General features: G+C 29.0%; 1 protein-coding gene and 1 long non-coding RNA gene across 2 annotated transcripts in view; both read right to left on the reverse strand.

Annotated features, from left to right (window-relative positions):
• Positions 1-274: 274 nt before the first annotated feature.
• Positions 275-22262, reverse strand: part of LOC139426217 (uncharacterized) — a 189318-nt gene continuing 167330 nt past the window's right edge. The window contains exon 2 of the long non-coding RNA XR_011637427.1: positions 275-908. This is a non-coding gene — a long non-coding RNA (uncharacterized lncRNA). The remainder of the gene's footprint in view (positions 909-22262) is intronic.
• Positions 275-22262, reverse strand: part of LOC107454618 (Threonyl-carbamoyl synthesis 4) — a 27556-nt gene continuing 5568 nt past the window's right edge. The window contains exons 3-8 of the mRNA XM_016071864.3: positions 20606-20763; positions 16469-16598; positions 10465-10663; positions 7995-8274; positions 4835-4906; positions 275-2657 (exon numbers count right to left, since the gene is read on the reverse strand). Coding sequence (XP_015927350.2) covers positions 2570-2657; positions 4835-4906; positions 7995-8274; positions 10465-10663; positions 16469-16598; positions 20606-20763 — 927 coding nt within the window. The 3' untranslated portion in view covers positions 275-2569. The remainder of the gene's footprint in view (positions 2658-4834; positions 4907-7994; positions 8275-10464; positions 10664-16468; positions 16599-20605; positions 20764-22262) is intronic.

Consider the following 22262-nt stretch of genomic DNA (forward strand, 5'->3'; position numbering starts at 1 on the left):
CAAGACACAAAACAACACACCATCCCTTTACATCAATTGCTGGACTGGGAAACTACTGAAAATTTATTTTAGAGTGGTCAAATTTCAATGGTCCAGGATCAATAGATTACCCATTCATTTCAAATCCCAAACCTTGTGATACTTAATGGTACTCCTATAAGATATTATATTCGTATAGATTTACATCTAAAGAGATGTTTTAAAAATAACTTCCAAATTGAACAGAAAAGTTAAATCTAAGATAACTAAGTGTGCGTACTTCAAAAAACATAGAGAGATAGCATTTTTTTTTAATCAAATGTTTCTCAGAAAATCAATAATTGTTACAATGGGAAGCATGAAAGAATTATCTTGTAAGAAGCATTTTCTTAACTGTGCAAGAATTACATGCAGTCGAATATCAATTACATCTTTATTGATATTTCAACATATTATTGTACTGCTTTCAAATAGTCATTAATAAAGTAGTTGGCCATAACAGTGTTTCTCTTTTATTTTTCATAAATTAATTAATCAGCAGACACACCAGTCATGTATGTACGAAAGAACATTAACAACCAAAATCAATTCATACAAAAAACTTAATTTTTAAAAATAATTACTGTAATTAACTGAAAGATAAATCATAGTTGCCATTCAAATCTGGAAAAAAAAACTTCCTGTGTTTTCCCTGTACACATTATACACAACATATTAAATGGAAAAACACAATCACTGAAGTTCTTGTATTGGGCTAACTATACTAGTTCAGGGGTGATTGTGAGCCCAAGTCAAAATTCCAGAAAATTTCTTGAGTAAGAAAAAAAAATTTTAAATCGAAAAATTAGAAAAAAAATTTAAACAAGGTTTTTTTCTTTTTCTCAATACTTCTTAGTTTACTTAAAATATATTTAAAATTTTACACATACCTATGATAACCTGGAGAAGTAATTGANAAATAAAATAAACTGAGTTTTTAAGTTCCACCTTTGAAAATTTGATTTCCGGAAACCTTTGTGATCAATGATTTTTTTAAACGTCTTAACCTTCGATTTCCGGATCACGGTTAGCGGAAAATCCGGAAATCCGGATTTTTTCCAGAGCACAATCAGCCCTGCTAGTTATAATCACTGAAGAAACTTGGAGGAACAGCTGAACATATTTAAAACAAATAATGATATAGTAAAATAAAATAGTTTAATATAGCTGAAATATCATCCTTAAGTATCCCATACATTGCACTTTGAGTGGTTACCATTTTTTAAAAGACGAAAATAAGAAACAAAATTCCCAGTTTCTAAAGAACTTAAAATTCCCCCTTATTTTAAGTGATTTTTAAATTTCCTGTATTTTCTGGGTTTTCTCTGTTGGAGTGGAAACCCTGATTATTATATTTTTAACTCTGTTTTTACTTTAAATTATTTTTCAAATTCTCTGTAATTTTTGGGGTATCTTGTATATAACATAAGCAAGCTAAAAGTGTAGAAAAATACAATTTCATTAAAAACTTATGCGTGTTTTGGTGTCCTACCTTTATCAGAAGACCCTCCCTATTTTAATCTCCTCTATTATGAGTACTATTGTCAGGGTATCTGCTATATTCTCGATCTTCAAAGCCATGACTTTTCATGACTAAATTCCAAAAATTTCTGATGACATAACGAAGTAATTATTTTCTCTGACTAAAACACAACAACAAATTTAAAAAAGCATTATGATAACATTAATTGAAATGATAGGTATAACCGAAACTGTTACACTCTACATTTTCATATTTATAGATTTTAAATTTAAAATAACAGAATAAAGAAAGAGTTGAAGCAATAAAATAGCTAAAGAAAAAAAAACAAGCAAATAACTAAATACAGTCAGATATAAGTAGTTATTTAAACCTGTTTTATTTCTTCTTAAAAGTAAGTGTCATATAAAGAGTCTAAACTAGAATTTTAAATTGATAAAATAAATCATAAATAGATTGAAAAAATTCTGAAATCATGGAAGTTTAAAAGATAATTGCTGTTTCTTTTTTTGAAAAAAAACACTATAATTTTTAAAGAACAGGATAAAAATATTTTATATTTCAATAAAATATGACTATGATTGATGATTTTGTTACAAATTCAGATAATCAGAACACTGTGAAATTGGGAAGAGGGGGGGGGGGTAAATTTCATTTTAAAAATTAGATTTTTCGGCAACCTAAATCCATGACTTTCTATGATTTTTTTTAAAAAAATAGTTAAAATCATACCATTTCATGACAAATTTTCTTCAATACCGAAATCCATGACTTTCCAGGTGTGCAGATACCCCGTAAAACTTTAAACAGTCTACCCTGGGTTTTTTTCTTACTTTCTTCGTATCCAGTTAAAGCTTTCAGAAACCGAAATCTGTACATCTACTTTTGAAGGATCGTTTTCTGAAAATGGCCTTTTAGTAAAAATGTTTTGATTCATTTCAAAATTGTTTCTTTTTCTCCTTCTATGGAGACTTTCAAGTCCCAATCAATATAAAGTATTTGTACTTTTCAGAGTTCCAAACCAGAGGCACTTCTTATAAATAAATCTTCAATCAGCACATAATACATTTCTCAACCAGCACTAACATTTATTCTCGGTAATCGAACTTTAATGTTTGCTTTGCGAACAGTTTCAGTCATATCAATTCCTAGAGGGCAACTGTACAAGGGGGGAAAAATAAATAAATGAGAACTATATAAAAAGGACAACAAAAAACAAAACAATGCATGTGTTTATCAAATAGGGAGACTAATTCTAAATTATGTTTTAATCAAACTCATAGTCTTTATACCATTAAACTGATTTATTTAATAAACAATCATCAATAAATTCAATAGACAAGGATACTGCAAAATTTAAAATTCCTTATTTCTACTGTAATAACAAAATTTGTATAAATTGGAGGAGTTTTGGAACATTTGCATACCCATTTAAATATAATAGTGTTTAAATTTTTATTGATTTACATAGTTTTAATATTTATTGTAAAATTAAACTGATGCATTTGATAATTACACAAATACTTTGTATAATTGTAAATAGCAGCAGTTTTTAAATAACATTTTAAAAATCATAAAAATTTTCAGATTGTTTAGACTGCAAATAAAGAACAAATGAAAAATCAAGCAATTTTTTTTCCTGCATACTTATACTGAACCAATGCAAAGTTTAAAAACATCTTCAGAACAACATTTTATTTTTGCATAGAAAATATATACTTCTGAACCTTTCAATAAGTAAAACATAAAAAAAGAAATTCATCTAATAATGCATTAAAAAGTTGTCAGATTAATTCAAAATCTCTTTTCTCATAGAGTGATTATTATTATGTTTTTTTAATGGGAAAGGTAGGTTATTCTACATTAAATATTTCAAAATAGTATAGTATAACAAATATTTTGTCAACCAAAAAGTTTAAGTGTCTGCTTATATGTAGGAACCATATTTTTTTTACTTTTCAACAGAATCTTAATTAATTCTTAATTAATCTTAATTAATTTTACAATGGTTACTTTAACTTGCTCTTCAGTAGTTGTTAATAATACATTTTTATTTCAGTTCCAATCAGGCATGATTCAAAATAAAATTATAATCATATTTCTTCAAAATATATTTCTGAATCTTAAAGTATATACAATATTAAAAATAAATAATCCTAATAGGGCACTAAAAAAAAGTTGTCAGATAAATTCAGACTTATGTTTTTCATGGTATGATTTTTCTTTCTTTTCTTTTTTTAAGGATTTGTTAACTTTATGATGTTTACCCTGTGGAACATATTTCTTAAGCCATCATGATGACCAATACATTAGGTTTGACAAAAAAAAAAACTATTTAGTTTTTTTTTTAATCGAACCTGTAATAAATTTTTATTCTAATATTATGTGTGATATTCTCGCATTTTGTTGAGGAGGGACACACAAATTATTTACTTNCAAGTTATTTCCTTCTTCGCATTTTGTTAATAATCATCTCAATGAAGAAAAAAAAAATAATGAAAAATCATGAATAAGTTTGAAAGGATGTATTCACAATCAGAATTGAGTAAAGGGTGCAATGAATTTAAAATTTATGCTTTTTTCATTAAGCCATTACTCTTTTTATGAAATGTTAGTTTCCTTGGGTAATTTATTTTCAAGTTTAAACATGTAATCTTAAAAATTCAAAAAATTCTGATTTAAATCTAATTATTTGATTAAAAAAATCAACAACAAAAAAACATGAGCCTTGGTGTGCAGAAATATAGGCTTCCTTTATCTCAATTTATAGGTAGGTACTTTATTTACGTCGCACTAGACCTGCCAATGGGCTATTGGCGACGGTCTGGGAAATATCCCTGAGGATGATCCAAAGACATGCCATCGCAATTTTTATTCTCTGCAGAGAGGATAGCTCCCCTGCTTTGGGTAGAACAGTTTAACTAGGACCGATACCGAGCACCCTCGGTCCCAATGCAGGTTGATCAAGGTGGTCACCCATCCGTTTACTGACCGCAGCCAGTGATGCTTGACAAACTACTGTAGAATTTTTTTAAAATTTAATTTGGATTTATAAATATTTAAAATGCATACATTTCAGTGTGTTTTTTCAAAATGGAAGTTGATTGAGTATATAAAAAAATAAACTAATAAATATACTATTTTTGACTTAAAACTTAGTTTTTGCTCTTCAAAAGTAACTTTACGCTTTTACTCTTTACACCTTACAAAGCAATTCTTTAACTTTTTATAAATATTTTCTCACAGTTAAAGTTAAGTTCAGACTGGCAAATGAGTTAGATTCAAAAAGATTAAAGAGTCCTACAATAAAAAAATCCACAATGAACAAGTACTTACTCAGGATCAGGCAGAACATCATCAAAGTTATAGAGAATGTCAATATTTTTCCTCAGTTTCTCAATTCCATTCCTACAACAGGAACATTTTTATGTTTACTCTTTTTATGAGGGAAATACATGAATATGTAAATCAGAAAATACAAAAAATAACTGAATATTTTTTAAAAAAAAGCTTTTTTCAACAAAACAGATACAGTAAAGTACCCCGTGCCAGAATCGCAGTGACATTGTCGCAGAACCACAGAGTTCTTGCTGAAAGATTTTTCAATTAAAAAGCCAAAATTATTACTTTTCTTCTCTACAGAAATTTACATGTAATATTTAAATCTGTATTTTCAGCAATTATTAATATGGATTTTCTGGTGTTTTTTTAAATATCTCGATATATTTCAAACAATATGGAAAATTTGAATCGTGCATTTGAGCATTTACTTTTTGAGGCAATAATTCGATCGAATTTTTGGCAGTTATTGCTATTGATTTCTCCATAGTTTTTAAATCTGCTATTTTTTATACGATATTATTTATTACAACAACCTAATCCTAAAACAAAAGACGCATTTGAAGAATCCTATTCGCCTGATTTAATCGATTTTTTTTGGCACTTACTACTACGGATCTCATGATTTTTAATTTTTTTTTTTTTATTGTGATGATTATTTAAAAAATGCGAAAAAGGAAATAATTTGTGCGTTTCTCTCAAACAAAATGCAAGGATATCACTCATAATAATAGAATAAAAAATTATTACATATTTAATTTAAAAAAATTATTTTATAGTTTTTTTTATTATAAACACAGCGCTTTTGTTATTTTAAATTAGTAACATATATCTTTGTTATTATTAAAAGTTTCTTGCAGAATGATATTAGTGCTAGAGAGTTTTGTCGCAGATAGCTTGAAAAAATTTTACCACAGGGGTAAAGTATAACTGGCAGCACATAGTAAATAAAACAATTTAGTTCATTAAAAAAAGATTGTTTTGGATACAAAAATGCCCTCTTAATTACTTAGATCTTTCTTATATAGTCTCAATTACAAAATTTAAAATGGATAGATTAGTAGGAAAATATTCATCTAAGAATTACATCAAAAAACAAGCTTCAAATTCAAAAAGTAATTCGATCTTATTTATTGGAGAGAAAAAATAAATAAACAAGAAACATAATTTATTAGACTTTTTAATGAAAACATTTATAATTTAAATCAAAACAAAGCCTGCCCGCTGCTTTCAAACACAATTAATATTCATAGTTCATTCGCTTTTCAGCAACTCTTAAAATATGCTCATTAAAACAGTATAAATGTTTAGCTAAATAAAATGAAAAATAATTTATGTAGCAGATCACAACTGTGTCTTTTTTTTTTAAAAAAAAGAGAGAGATTTGTTTTTTACTGTTTCTAGAAAACAGACAGCAGGATATGGGACCGAGAAATTTAACAATAACCCAAAAAAATCAAATTAAGTTTTGACATGTAGGATTATCCAACAAATTCAAATAAATGAGATTCAAAAAGAGTAGAAAATAGGTCCTCATAACAACAATTTTTCTTAAGTTTACTGTAACTTCTAAATATGCTATGTATTCAGTGCTAACTGCTATATTTGTTTATTCAGATAGTAAAGAGAAAAAATATGTTATCACAATATATTTTGATTACTTCAAATCAACATACAAAATTTATTTTCAGCAGCAAATGAACAAATCATTATAAAAGCTCTGCTTCAGAAAAACCTCTTTATAATAGTTCACAATTTTTGGTTTAGTAATACATGTGGGAGTAGAAATCATTTTTATTAATGCTGCCTACTGGGCAGTTAGATAATACAGACATGTGCACGGATACATTAGAAGGGATTCGCCAATTTTGCAGATACTTTCTAAATACTTTTTGCTACATTAAAAAAAAAGTATCAACGCAAAAAAAAAAGTTTGCAGGGAAAAAACATAAAATAAGAAACAGACGACAACATAATCACAATTTATGCAAGGTAGAAGACGGAAGAGAAAAGATAAAACTGCTCATTTGGCCCAAAAATTTGTGATCCCATTATTAGCGGACTGGCAAACAAAATAAACACGACTATCGCTTAACAACGAAAATAAACAATATCTGTGGCAGTTAGAAATCTTTTAATGTAGCCTCGTTTGTTATTAAATATGAAATATAGTTGCCCTAGTTTAATATAAAAAGTTAAATATGGATTTCGCTCTGAAGAATTACAGGAGCAAAATTACTCAACTTTTATTATGGCAAAATCACTTAACACTAAACTAAGCATTCCAACACTTCACAATAGAATAATTGGCCTTTTGACTGGTCATGGTGTGTTTAATGTTATTATGAATACAGTTCTTTAATTTAATTTTCGTTTATAACTATTTGCATTAATCTTACTCTAATATTCTTAGAGTTAATGTGCATATATTGTTTTTATTTCTGTCGGGACTAAATAAATATATCAAATGTTTTCTGTCTTTTTTGTAATATAATAACAGCATCTTGTAAACTAAAGAAAAAAAAATTATGAGCCTGCAGATACTTTTGGATTGGGTGAGCAGATACTTGATTTTTTTTATCCTACTATGTTACAAGTGTTTGAGAATTTTATGACTAGCAAGAATTTCTTAAAACTTCACATCCCTAAGTTTGACATTGCATTTCTTAAAACACCTCTTCCAGCTGTGTATCTCTCAGCAAACCCTGACATCAATTTTGGCGGAAACATGGTTACCAGTTTCACAAACACTTTGTCACTTAATGACATGAAATTGTTCAACCAAGTAAGACTCTGCAAATTAATTTTACACTCTGCAAATTAAATCCAAGTTAACACTCTGCAAATTAATTTTTTATAAAATATACATTTACAGTTAATACATGTATAACATTAAAATTTTTAAAAAAATTATTTTAGTCTCCCCAAAGTATGTAGGCCCTAGGTATAACAATATCTCCCTCTACAACACTATATTTATTTCGTCCCAAAAATATTGTTGTAGCGAGGTTTTACTGTATCATCATTCTGATGAAGTTGGTCTTTTCAAAAGAGTTCCCATTTTTCCTTTGTAACAATGGCAAATTAAAAAAAGTAACTGAAATATTTTGCAACTCAAATAGGTAAATCAAGAAACCAAATTTTTTTATGTATTTACCAGGCAATCATGATTCCGTTATCGTTACACAAATGTTTTGGTGCAGGAAAAAATTTTGAATTCAACTGAGTGCACATTTGTTGAAGGTATTTCCTTATGTAGGAGTTACAAGCAACTCCACCTGAAAAGACGAGAGCTCGATGCTGGTCACTCATCAGATTTTCTATTTTACAGAATTCAAAGGCACGTTCGACCCTGTGAGACAAATGCAGGGAATAACCATGAAGAAGTGATGCGCAAAAATCTCGAACATTCGGTATAACTCCGTCAGCAGCAACATCTGCAATGAAGAGACATTTAATATTACAAAGAATTTTGGTATTTATACGCAGAAATCAAACTAAACAAATAAAGCAAAACTAAATATTTGCCCTGTACTAAAACAAGCTTCAATAACACCCGTTTAGAAATTGGAGAATATAAATTTGAGGTTGTTGACAATTTTGTTTACTTGGGTTCTGTTATCAACAACAGGAACAACACCATAATGGAAATACAACCTGTTCTTGTACGGATGAGGCTATGTTGGGTACTTTAAGAGAGAAAGGTCTTGAAAAGTATTTTTGGAGGAATTTAAAAAAATGATGTGTGGCTCAGAAGACCAAATCTAGAGCTTTATCACTCATATAATGAACCTGACATTATTAACCTTATTAAACGACAAAGAATATAATGGGCAGGCCACAAAATCAGAATGGACGAAGACTATACCACGAAAAGAGTTCTCAATGCCAGACCAGTTGGCACACGAAAAAGAGGCAGGCCGAATTTGAGATGGATAGATGGACCAGAAAAAGACCTTTTGGTCTCAAAAACTAAAAATTGGAAAACACCAGCAAAAAAAAAAGGTTAGCCTGGAAAATACTTCTTGAGAAGGCCAAGGTCCACCCTGAGCTGACGAGAAGATGATGATGCAGAAATCATTTTTTCATTTTTTTTTTAAAGAAAGATTTGTAATGGATGAAATTTCTGCAGAATCTGTAAGATATGTTGAATAAAAAATAAATGTCAATAAGTTTCAAATATTTTAAGTGTAACTCTAAAAATATATTTTAAACATGTAACTATATACAGAAAATATAAGTAAATATAAATGTGAAAATGCAATTAGAAAAGTATAATTATAATGTAATTAATTTCTGAAAAATAGCATTGTTTTCCTTTGTGTACAAATAGACCAAAGCCTCAAATTTCAAATGTAATTTTTTTGTGTATACTTCTTAAATTTTAGTTCTTCATCATGCCACAAAAAAAAAAATTTAAAAATTCGATTCTTAGTTAATAATAGCAATATTTATGTATGCTCACGACAGAATGAACTCATGTTAAGCTTGAATTTAGTTGGACATCTGAACAAATGTTGACTTTAAATTTCAGTTTCTCCCATAAACACGCAGAGCTCAGATTGTGGAGGTAACACACCAAAAATTTAATATTTAAAATTTAAAAAAAAAACATAGCTTATTTAATAAGATATTAACATTTTATCACATGCCTTCATGAAACCATAGAATATTTGATCAAAAATTCATTACTTGAAGGGAGAATGAAGTTTTTTTAAAAAATTATCCTTACAAATAATACTAAAACTGTGCAGAAATTGAAAAACTCAAATAAAGATAAGATTGTAGATAAGAGACAGCTGAATTACGAGTGGAAAAAATGTAGTAATCCTAGCAAAAAGATACCTAAGAAAATTTTATGGAGAAAAAAAATATGGAGGGGGATTCAACAATTAAGCTGTTAAACCATTTCCACATGGAGGCTATATCACACATTGTTTCAATATCTTTGAGACCCCTCCTCCCCTTTGTCACGAGTCCTGCAATAATTATTAAATAAATATGTTGTACTTGCAGTTCAGAAAAAAATATCTATGTTATAGATCAAGTTTCAAATGTTTCTTTTTTTTAACTATGTGGTTTAACGACAATTGTAAATATATCAAGAATGACTATTAACCCGTTAACGATCATTTCATTTTCAAGAAAACGGTCGTAAAAGTGCCTGTTTTTCTTTATTAGTGCTATTTGATTAGTGCTGACATCTAGTTTAAAATAAACTAACTATCTACAACTACCTTAAAAATATTCTGGTACTGCCATCTCGCGTGTAAAATGAGAAATAAAAGAAGTGAATTAGTTTTATTCTTATTGGAGTGTTACTAAACACTCCAGCCCGGAAATATCACGGGAGTGAGAAATAGAGGGCGAAACCTCACCCCGTCATTTTCAAGGGAGCTAGAAGGAAGTGTGTATACTTATTTTGATATAAAAATATTCAATCTTTCTGATTTAAATTTTTTTAATTCTAAACAAACTGTGGGGTGTCACACTTCTGGACATGCCCTTTTTAACCTTTAAGCTGAGACTTGATTTAAGAATGGCCCTCTATTACTTTTACAGCACAGAAAACAGGAAATCCCAAAATTAAACTTACATAAAAACATCGATCATTAGTAAAAACTTACCGTATCTCTTTTCTTCGTCCTCAATGACTTGTGTGGATGTGAATCCTGAAAAAGAGAAATTGCAGTCTCTGTAGTGAAGAAGGGAATGAGGGAAAGAATAGGCTGTCGGATCACCACCTTCAGACATCACCTCTATTGCATGACCTCCACTCAACCCACGACAAGAGGGCAAATTTTGCAACTTCAGTCTCCTAGCTATCTGGAGAAATAAAAATTAACCAATCTTAAAACACACTTCAGTCTAACTCATGCAAAAGGTCAATTAGCCAAATCAAAATAAGCACCTTTTTTAAACAATCAAAAAATACTTTTAAGCACTATATACATGAAGAAAATGCAAAATGGTTTTCGAAGACTTTACATGATCATGATAAAGCAACTAGTTTCTGACAAAGAACTCTTTTCTTGATTATATTAGCCACCATAAAAATATTGAGAAATTTTTCATTTCGATTTCAGAGGGTGGAAAATGAAGCCTGAAATCAAGAATATCCTGCAAAATGCAGCAGAGTTGCACATGAGAATGCTACAATCTCACCGAACTCAGCTCAGTAGAAGCAAAAGTGTACTCACAAGTATTTCATTGAACATGTAAAATGATTGGCTCCTTCACACGCTATGGACCGACGGTAGGCCGAAATAGATTGTGGTCGAATGAATTATGAAAACATTGAATAGAACAATGTGAAAAACAAGCTTTTGCATAATACATGGTGAAAATCGACATGGTTAAGAAAAAAAATATTTTCAAAATGGGAAAATTAAGCACTTTTTAAAAACAATCAATTAAAAAAGCATCTTTAAGGGCTTTTAAAAAACGAAAATAAGCACCTTTAAGCACTTTTTCAAAACGCTATGCACCATGTTAATACAGTGCCATTTCTACTTAAGGAACTTCTACTTTTAGAATTATTCTATTTTGCAAACTATTTACCGGAACCACTTTGAGANAAAAGCATCTTTAAGGGCTTTTCAAAAACGAAAATAAGCACCTTTAAGCACTTTTTAAAAACGCTATGCACCATGTTAATACAGTGCCATTTCTACTTAAGGAACTTCTACTTTTAGAATTATTCTATTTTGCAAACTATTTACCGGAACCACTTTGAGAATTTGATCATAAAATAACTTTCAAGGGGAAATCTCTATTCAACATAGTTTTCCTTGTAATCCAATATTCATTTCTTCCTATTTCTCAAAATATGCATTTAAAACATTTAAAATTAATAATTTTTCTTCTAATACAATTTATGGCAAACAATGTCTCTTAACTTCCCAAGAGCCGTTAAATCTGCCACTCCTTTCATTTGACTCAAGAAGTGCAACGATTTAGAAATATACTTTTTGATGACTAAAATGTTATAAAATAAACTGATTTTCAAAATAACTGTGAAAATTACTGCTTTAAATTAAGTGTTTATGAATCTAAAATCTTTTTAAGAGGTGAATTTCTATTTAATGAATGTCTGATGTAACAAACTTTTTTGGGCTTTGTTAAATGGAGTTCCAATTAAGGTAAATGGTAGATAAGAGCACATTTTAAGGGATTTTCATTGGGTGGCATAAAAGAGCTATAACATACAAATACATACTTGGCGAATTTTCCTCTTTTCATGTAAATGGTAAAATCACTTATATTATAAATAGTTCATATCAATCCATTTAAAAAAATATGAAGAATAACTATTCAATGTTATTTTCTAGGTATAATTATTTAGAAAATACATAAAGAAAACTGGTGGAAATAAGTAATCTGCTAAATTGCCTATCATGCATTTATATTGCATTCAAAAATGCAAAATAGCAATATTTTTACCCATTGGTTAAATGGGTTTTGGTTTTCATGCAAATACGAGAACCGGGTGTTAATCACCAGTTAGGGATAAAAGGATTCATTGTGAATGTATCCAATAACTTGCACAAGACCGTAGACTGTCTTCCATGCAATATAAATGATTCATTCACTATTCATGTAAAGTTAAAAAAAATCCTAGCTTTCAAATCATATTTCATGTATGAACTTGAAATATGGTTTGGAAATGAATATGATTCAAAACGGGTGTATGATGCAGCTTACAATCTCCATCAAACACTGTTGTACCAATCTGAAAATGTTAATATTGATCTTGATTGACTGTTCAATGTCTATTCAGTCATCAAAAGAATTTACACAGAATGTGTCTGAACTGCATTTAAATATGTCTGCGAAATTGTGTACCAAGCAGTTTAGGATTAACTGTTAAAAATGTCCAAGATGAAAACACAATAAAATTTCTTTTCCAAAAAAAAAAATAGACAGCAACCATTTTGCCATTGGGTAACCTGAGATCGCAGCAAGGCGATCACAATTTTCTTCATTTTGTAGTGAATTGTATTTATATTTTTATTATTATATAATTATCCTATGAAGTTACGCGACATTTAATTAGAAATATATATAAATCTGTATTCACACTTATTAGATATCTTACGATCATTAAACAGTTAGTTAATAATAATTATGTTTGAAATATGTTTTATCTAAAACTGTATACAGATTGCATATTCAATAAAAATAATGGATACAAATTTTTGTCTACACTTATAAACTGTTCTTCAAGCATTTAACAGTAAGTTATAGTTACTTTTAAAATAAGTGTTATCTAAAATTGGTCCTATTAGCATGTTCAATAAAAATAATGAATACGAAATTGCATCTACATTTAACAGTGAACTGGTAAATATNTAATTTTAAGAAATCATTTTATTTTAATATGTATATTCATATTATTTGTTTGCTTCTTAGTTCTCAATGCAATAAAGTTTATGTGAATGTAACGTAAGTTACCGTGGAATAGCCCTGTTATCTAAAATTGGTCCTACTAACATGTTTAATAAAAATAATGAATACGAAATTGCATCTACATTTAACAGTGAACTGGTAAATATCAACTCAAAAATAATCAACAGTAAAACTGATGTAATTGGGGGGTCTATGTTCCCTCAACACAAGAAAAGCACTTTTACAGAGATGTATAAAAGTTTATGCTGAGTAATTATTGCAATCTATGTTAAATAAAAAAAGAAAATGCCGCTGTCGCCATTTATCATATCAAAGCTCGGAAAATATTTCACAAAACATTAGGAAATTATTTTAAACATTACTTTTGCATATTTTTTTAAAAATGTTAAAAAAAAAATTTGATATGAAAACTTTATTGATGTGGTTTTTGAGTTGTTTTACATCAAAGGTGAAGACTTTTGTTAGTAACTTTGCATAATTCAGTTTAATTAAAACAGATTTCTCTCTCTCTAATAACAAATCTAAATCAATTCAACTAATAGTACATACCCATTTTATTAAAAGCTCGACATTAATGGTGTAAATACCAAAACAGACAAATACTGATTTTATGCTGTTTTTAATCAGAAGTTAAGCATAAGTGAGAAGAAAAATTGGGAGCAAAATAAAGAAGTTACTAGAAACTGATGTCTTCACCAGATTTCACGTTTACAAAATGAATGATTTTTAGGAATATTATAATATAACTTTATAATGATAAAACTCATTTTAAAACAAAGGCATTAAAGTAAAAAAATTATTTCAGTAAAATCTCGATTCAACAATATTTTTGGGATCAAATAAATATATTGTTGTAGGGGGATATATTGTTATATCGAGGGCCTGCATACTTTGGGAACACAATCAGACTTTTTAATTTTAATGTTATGTATGCATTAACTACTAATGTATTTATATATTATGCAAAAACTTAATTTGCAGAGTGTTAATTATGGTTAAATATTAAAAATAATATATTTTTGCTTTTTTATTCATTTTTTAGACTGTCAAGTCAACAAAAAATGTATGCATCGAGTCCAAAGAACGAAAATAATTTTCATCTGTGAATGGTGCACCACCCACCCTCTACAGAAAACATTCTCTTTCAGGTGTTAATGCGATGTTTGTGGTCATTTGTGACCCATGATCAGCTTCTAACACGAAGGAAATCAAATCAGATAAGAATGTTACACCTATGACTTCTTAAGAGATAAGGGAGACAATTCTAAGAATGGAAGCTCTTGGGGTGGTCAACAGTAAGTCTTCTCTTGTCAGAAAAAATGGCAAAAGATGATAAAATAAGATTTTTTTTACATTATTTGAAAACCAATTCTAAATGGAGAAAGGGAGGTTGACATTTGGAAAAAAAATTTTTTACAGGGATTTATTGCATCAGAGAATATCGTAATATTGAGAGGAGCATGACATTAATACATATGAAAGCTTGTCAGGACTAGGGCTGGACGATATAGAAATTTCTTAAATCGATATAATCAACACTTTTATATCGCGATATTAGGTTATATCGATTTAACCATCTAAACAACAAAACTAAGAAATAAATCCACAGTACCCCTTCCTCTATTCAAATGTATTGTTTGTTTTTTTTTAANCGAGTCCAAAGAACAAAAATAATTTTTATTTGTGAATGGTGCTCTCCACCCACCCTCTACAGAAAACATTCTCTTTCAGGTGTAGATGCGATGTTTGTGGTCATTTTTGACCCCATGATCAGCTTCTAACAGCTTCTTAAGAGATAATTCTAAGAATGGAAGCTCTTGGGGTGGTCAACAGTGAGTCTTCTCTTGTCAGAAAAAAATGGCAAAAGATGATAAAATAAGATTTTTTACATTATTTGAAAACCAATTCTAAATGGAGAAAGGGAGGTTGACATTTGGAAAAAAAATCGTTTTACAGGGATTTATTGCATCAGAGAATATCGTAATATTGAGAGGAGCATGACATCAATTCATATGAAAATTTGTCATGACCACAAAACATTATCATAATAAAGGGAGTTATTGTTGTACTGGAGTGAGAGTTCACTGTAGTTGCATTTGAAAATAATCAGTAAGAATGAAGATGGGATTCAATTCAAAATATACAACCTAAGATTCAGCCTCAGCGCTGAAAAACTGATACTGTGTAATGTAAAAGATAATCAAAACAAGTAAAATTTAACAAACAAACATTGCACAAACTTTTTCTGAGTCCTTTTTTTCTTTCTTTTTTCAAAAAAAAAAAAAAAAGAGAGACTTGTCTATTAGCTGTTTGAGGCTATTCTGGCATTCTTTCGATTCCATCTTGCTATCATTTTGTCTGTGAGAGGGGATTTCCCTCTTGAGTCAAAATCAGAAAGATGGTGAGATGGGCAAAGCACCGGAAGGTAGTTAAAGGAAATATGAAAGCTTAAACTGTGCAAATTGCGACTGGAATTTTTCTCAGTTAACTTACATCCTTTGAATTTTGGGAAAACCTAATCATTTAAAGAATGTTGCAATAAACAACTTGTTAGGTAATTATTTATTTTTCTTGATTTTGGTGACTAGCAAGATAAGAACAAATGAGAACATAAAGAAAAGAAAAACATAACAGGCGTAACGAGAAAAGTCAAGAATATCATTATAGATCAAAAATATCAAGACATAAAAATTCTGAAACAAATTTGCTTGAAAATATAAACCAAAAAGGAAATTTGAAACAAAAGTATTGAGAGGAACATTGTTCAAAATGCATCTAAAAACAAGTAAAGATTACATGTTTTTCTAATAGTTATCTTGTATATATTTTTGAAAAATATGCCCAAATTTTTTCTCCCTGATTTTACATTTCCCCATTTATTGCATTTTTTAAAGCTAGTTCTAGGGAAAACGTAAAATTGGCATTCCACTGAATATTCAAAATTAGGTATTCAGATAAACAATAATTTAGTTTTTGCAACACAACTTTCAAATTTAGAAATTATTGTATCTTCACAATTTTCATAAGTTTATTAGAGTTATTAGCAAAATATACAAATTTTAGGATAACTCTCTATTGATTGCAAAATTATTAAAGCAGAAAGCATAGGTGACAAACATTACATAGCACTATTTAACAATTTTTATGTGTCATAAAATTTTACCAAACAGACAATTAAGTGATACTTCAAACAAGAAATATTTAAAAAAAAACTATTATTACCTTGTCTAGCACTTCACCAGGAGAATTATGGCAAGAATTTCCCAAAAGCAGGAATTCATCCACACTATTGACAAGAGCTATCTGGCAATGTCCTCCAGATGCCAGAAGTGCAAGAAAAGGAAAAGGAATCCTGCATTAAGAGTGGAAACAATTTTAACATAAAGTCAATTAATGAACAACAATTTTATTATATAAATCAAAGAGAATCACCTTTGTTACAATGTTTTAAAAAAAATAAGACAAATTCTATTAATAAAGAAGTTACCATTTTTTGAATAACTGTTGTTGATGCATGCCTGTTTAGGCAGAGGGGTGAGATTGTTCCTGTTTCCCAGTAGCGCCATCTTCAACTTCTCACATCCTTTCAACTTCTCAACTCAACTTCTCGAATTCAACTTCTGTCACACCCATTTATAAGGCAGACCCATTCATACATCCACAGATCGTAATTTTGACTAGAATCAGAGAACGATCAATCTCCAATTCAGTACCCCCAGAGGTTTTGATTTGTTATGGGAACATGAAGGACTTCCCCGATTCGATAGATTTAACGTGCATCAATCACCATTTACTACAGGGGGAGTCTTCAGCTGCTGGTGTTCGAATCCACGAACTCTCGGACATGGGCCCAGCGCCCTACCGATCAGGCTATCCCGGCCTTTTAAATAACTAAAAAAGATTTATAGTTGTTGAAAAAAAACTAAAGTATTCTTTTTACACTTTGATTTTTCCCCTCATAGGTTTTTTTTTCTATCGTGACATCATTCCTAGAGCCATTACTGATAACATCACATCTCCAATGCAGATTATGCAACACCTTTGGTTCTTCAGTTGAACGAACACGTGTGTGCTTATCTGGTGCTGGTCAGTTGAAATGCAGACACGGTGGCGGCAGGTTCTAAATGTTTGCTCTTTTCAAGGGTGCTGATGCACTTAGGTAATATATCTTATGGTTTTTTTATAAATTCAATTTACTTATATTTCCTACAAAATAAAAGAAGATTTTATTATTATTTTCATTGGAACTTCATTATTTATTTTATACAGTTCAAGCAAAAATCAAGCTCCAGATTATTTTGTTTTGACCATGCACCAAATTCGATGGCAGCCAGGCACTCTGTCTTATGTAAGCAACATCTTCCAACTGGATCAATTTACCTGACTGGCCAATAGTTAAAAGATTTATTGTTTGAATCACCATGGCTTTGGGGATTGCATTTCATAAATTTAACAAAGAATATCTTACAAAATGCAGCAGAGTTGCACATAAGAGTGCAAGAATCTCACCGAACCCAGATCAGTAGATGCACATGTGGATTCGCAAGTATTTCATCAAACATGTAAAATGATTGGCACTTTCATACGCTATGGGCCGATGGTAGGCTGAAATGAATTGTGAAAACGTAATATAGAGCAATGTAAAAAGCACGCTTTTGCATAATACTTTGCGAAAATTGACATGATAAAGAAAAAAAATCTAATTTTCGAAAAGGAAAAATTAAGCACCTTTTAAAAACCTCCATTGAAAAAAAGCACCTTTGAGAGCTTTTAAAAAACGAAAATAAAAAAAAAGCACCTTTAAGCAGATTTTAAAAACGCTACATGCCCTGTTATATGATACTTACAGCAAATTAACAGGGGCAATGACAAAGAAACATAAACTATTTGTCACTATTGTTTTCACAAGTAGTTCAAACATTTTTTCAATAATTGACACTGCAGGCAAAGAAGTGGAAAATCTTGTAATCTCGGAAGAAACCACAAATTTAAGGCTATAGTAAATTAAATAATTTAGTATAGCTAAAATATCATGGTTAAATATCCCATAGATTACGCTTTGAGTGGTAACCATTTTTTAAAAGACAAAAGTTCATGTATTTTCTCAGTTTGTAAAGAAAAATATCAAAATTCCCTGTTATTTCAGGTGATTTTTAAATTCCCTGTATTTTCCAGGTTTCCCCTGTTCTCCCAGTGGAGTGGCAACTCTGTAATAATGCCACAATTCTATGAAATATCACTATTTGATTAACTTAAGATTCATTAAAACTATTAGATTTCATTATTTGAATCACTAAGAGTTTAATAATTACCCTAATTACATTTTTAAAAAAATTTATAAATTGAAATTTTATTTTTCAAATAAATAAAAGTTAGAGGATGAATTTCAATCAGAAAAAAAGGTATTTTATAGGTTTGAGTTATATATTTTGAATCACTGGGACAAGCATATTTACTAAAATAAGCTTGATGATTTTTTGTTATATATTGTGAATATTTTTATTTTTCTAAATATACTTTCATAACCTATGCTAGCTCAAGATTATATAAACAGGGTCCATAGAAACTGTGACTAATCATTAACAATAAGTCAATAAATCAAAACCATCAAGCAATAAAAGATGATTTAATAATTTCATTTTCTAAGTATACAAAGAACTAGAGCATATAATATATGAATAATATCTTTATTTTAACTTTAGAGTAAGGATATTAATTTTTTGTGCTTAGAAAAGTACTTATTCTTTACCATTCTCTTTTAAATATTAATTGCAAATGCTTATAAAAAAATACAAACACATCTGGTAATTTTGATGTTAACCGTTAATCACTATGCTGCATATCTCACAAACTTTGAATGCAAACATAAAAATTTCCAAATTTAGAACAACATTTTTTAAAGATAAAAAGAGATTTCATGTAGTAAATAAGATTTAAAAAAATTTTAAATATGCAATACATAAAAACATTTTATCAAAATCTTTTTGATGCTAAGTGGGTGGAAAAATTCTATTCAAGAATTAGAAAATAGGACTATGAAGTGACCTTTATGTTTGGTATCAGGAAACAATTGTTGCAGATCATTATCTGTTTATTAGAAAATTTCTTATAATCAGGAAAGTGTAACATTCGCGGCATGTTTATTTGGGTATAATAAAACCAATAACATTGGAGTGACCATGAAAGATTGATTACAATTGATGCAATTAACTAACAAATACAAATTTATTCGAAACAAAATTAGCCTATTTTTAAAATGCATTTAAATTTTAAAGGCAGCAATCTAATATGCTTTAATAATTGAGCTAATTAAGACACTATATTTTTTTAATGAAAAATTTTATGGATAATAATAACTGGAAAAAATTTATTTGAAGATAAAATGTCTAAACTATATGTCAAATTTGTAAAACTGAAGAAATAAATTTAATTTCTAAAAACCATAATCATAAAAGTATTGCAAGCTTCATATACTACACTACAATAAATTAGATGCTACGTTTTAAATTTTTCAATTCATGACTTTCCATGACTAGTTTCAAGAATTTTAACACAATAAATTTAAAAAAAAAAACATTATAATAACATTAATTGAAATGATAGGTATAACCAAAACTGTTATATTCTGCATATTTATAGATTTTAAATTTAGATAACAGAGTCAAGAAATAGTTGAAGCAATAAAATAGCTGGAAAAAAAATACTAAAGCAAATAATTTTTTTTCTTTTTTTCTGCAGAATTATATTCTAAAGATACTTTTCTTGTTCTTTGGAAAGGAAAGAAATACTTCCAATTTTTCTGTTCTCATTTCAGAAATAAAAAAATTCACCAATGACTGGCTTGCTACAGCTAGAATTTGAAATTGATAAAAAAAAAATAAAAATTATAATAACAATTCAGAAATCACAGAAGTTTAAAAGATAATTCGCTCTAGAAATGACGTTTTTCTTACATTTTTTTAAAGAACACTATATTTTTTAAAGACCATGATAAAAACATTTTATATTTTAGTAAAATATGACTTGGAGTGGGGATTTTGTTACAAATTCAGAACACTATGAAATTGGGTGGGTGGCGGTAAATTTTATTTTAAAAATTAGATTTTTTGGCAGCCTAAATCCATGACTTCCAATGATTTTTTTCTAAAAAAATAGTTAAAATAATGACATTTCATGACAAATTTTGTTTAATACCGAAATTCATGACTTTCCATGATTTCTCATGACTTTCCAGGTGCACAGATAGCCTGTTCATAAAGGTATGAAAATATAGGAAACATGTAATTAAAATGGTTTTAGCTTGATCAGAAATTTTTAAACAAAAATAATATAACAAATTAATTAAAAAAAATAAATTACTCATTATTAAGCCTAGGAGTTAGAGCGTGTGCTTCCATGTGATGAATAGGAATCAAGGGCTTGGAAAAAGCTTTCGCTACTTTCTTTGCATGTTGTAAGCCAACTAACAACGAACCTCGAAGACCTGGTTTCGTGGTAACGGCAACAGCAGAAATATTCTGAAAGGGAATTATGAAATAAAAATGAATTTAAAAAAATCTTCATAATAAATACTTCTTCAATAGGAAAAATTAAATTTTTTACTTTATATTTTAAGGCAAACATTTCAGAAATTTTTAACTGGATTTTATACAACAGTGTTATTGCAAACTTGCAAATTATGTACAGTATAAAAAAATCAAGTTTTAACAAATGATTTTACCACAATTCAGAACACAGATAAACGGCTATAAAGGACATTTTTGTTTTACAGGTGTGAAAGAGTCTAGCCTTCCCCTTCCGAACAACAACAACAAAAAAATGTTTCATAATTCCATGGGGGTCACATTGAATAGGATCACATTTTCCTCAGTTATTAATTTTTTTTAAATTCTAAGTTTTCCCACATAAAATCTTGTGTAATTTAAATTATGATTTTACCTACCAAATAGAATTACAGTAAGGTAGGTAACATTGCGATGTTCTCTAGTTCATTATTTGTTTGAAGTTGTTCTTTATTTAGACTCATTTTTGACTACTCTTCTTCTTAAGCTGATGTTTATGACTTATAATAGGGTGCGTAGCCAAATCTTTCAACAAAAAATAAGCACCTTTTAAGAACTTTTTAAGCACTCAAAAAATATTTTTAAGCACTATATACATCAACAAAATGCAAAAAAAATTTCAAATATTTTACAAGATCATAATAAAATAAATAGTTTCTGACAAAAAACTCTTTTCTTGATTATATTATAGCCATTATAGAATGATCAACAGATTTTGATATCAGAGAAAATGAAGCTAGAAATTGAGAATATCTTGCAAAATGCAGCTGAGTTGCACATGAGAGTGAAAGAATCTCACCGAACCCAGCTCAGTAGAGGCACATGAGGACTCGCAAGTATTTCACCGAACATGTAAAATGATTGGCGCTATGGACCGACAGTAAGCTGAAATAGATTGTGGTTGAATAAATTATAAAAACTTTGAATAGAACAATGTGAAAAGCACGCTTTTTCATAATACGTGATGAAAATCGACAGGGTAAAGAAGAAAAAATCTCATTTTCGAAAAAGGAAAATCAAGCACTTTTTAAAAACACCCCATAAAAAAGCACCTTTAAGGGCTTTTAAAAAATGAAAATAAGTACCTTTAAGCACTTTTTAAAAATTCTACGCACCATGATAAAGTTATATAAAAAAATTCGCCACATCGTTTTTCACCACATCGTGCAGGAATATTACTCAAATGCTAAATATTTAAAAGAGTCTAACAAGCAAGAAAATCATACTGCATCTTAATCTTGATCAGGATGCGTAGCCAAATCTTTGAATCAAAAATAATCACTTTTTAAAAACTTTTCAAGCACTTTACAAATATTTTCAAGCACTCAAAAAATTCATATTCAATCAATGATATTATTGAAAAACAAAAACTTTTTATAAACAGTTTTAGCGTTAAAAAAAACCCCAAAAAGAAACGGGCGTAAATCGAAACAATCAGTACTTTCCCACATCAC

This window comes from Parasteatoda tepidariorum, chromosome 8 (assembly GCF_043381705.1).
Source record: "Parasteatoda tepidariorum isolate YZ-2023 chromosome 8, CAS_Ptep_4.0, whole genome shotgun sequence".
NCBI lineage: Eukaryota > Metazoa > Arthropoda > Arachnida > Araneae > Theridiidae > Parasteatoda > Parasteatoda tepidariorum.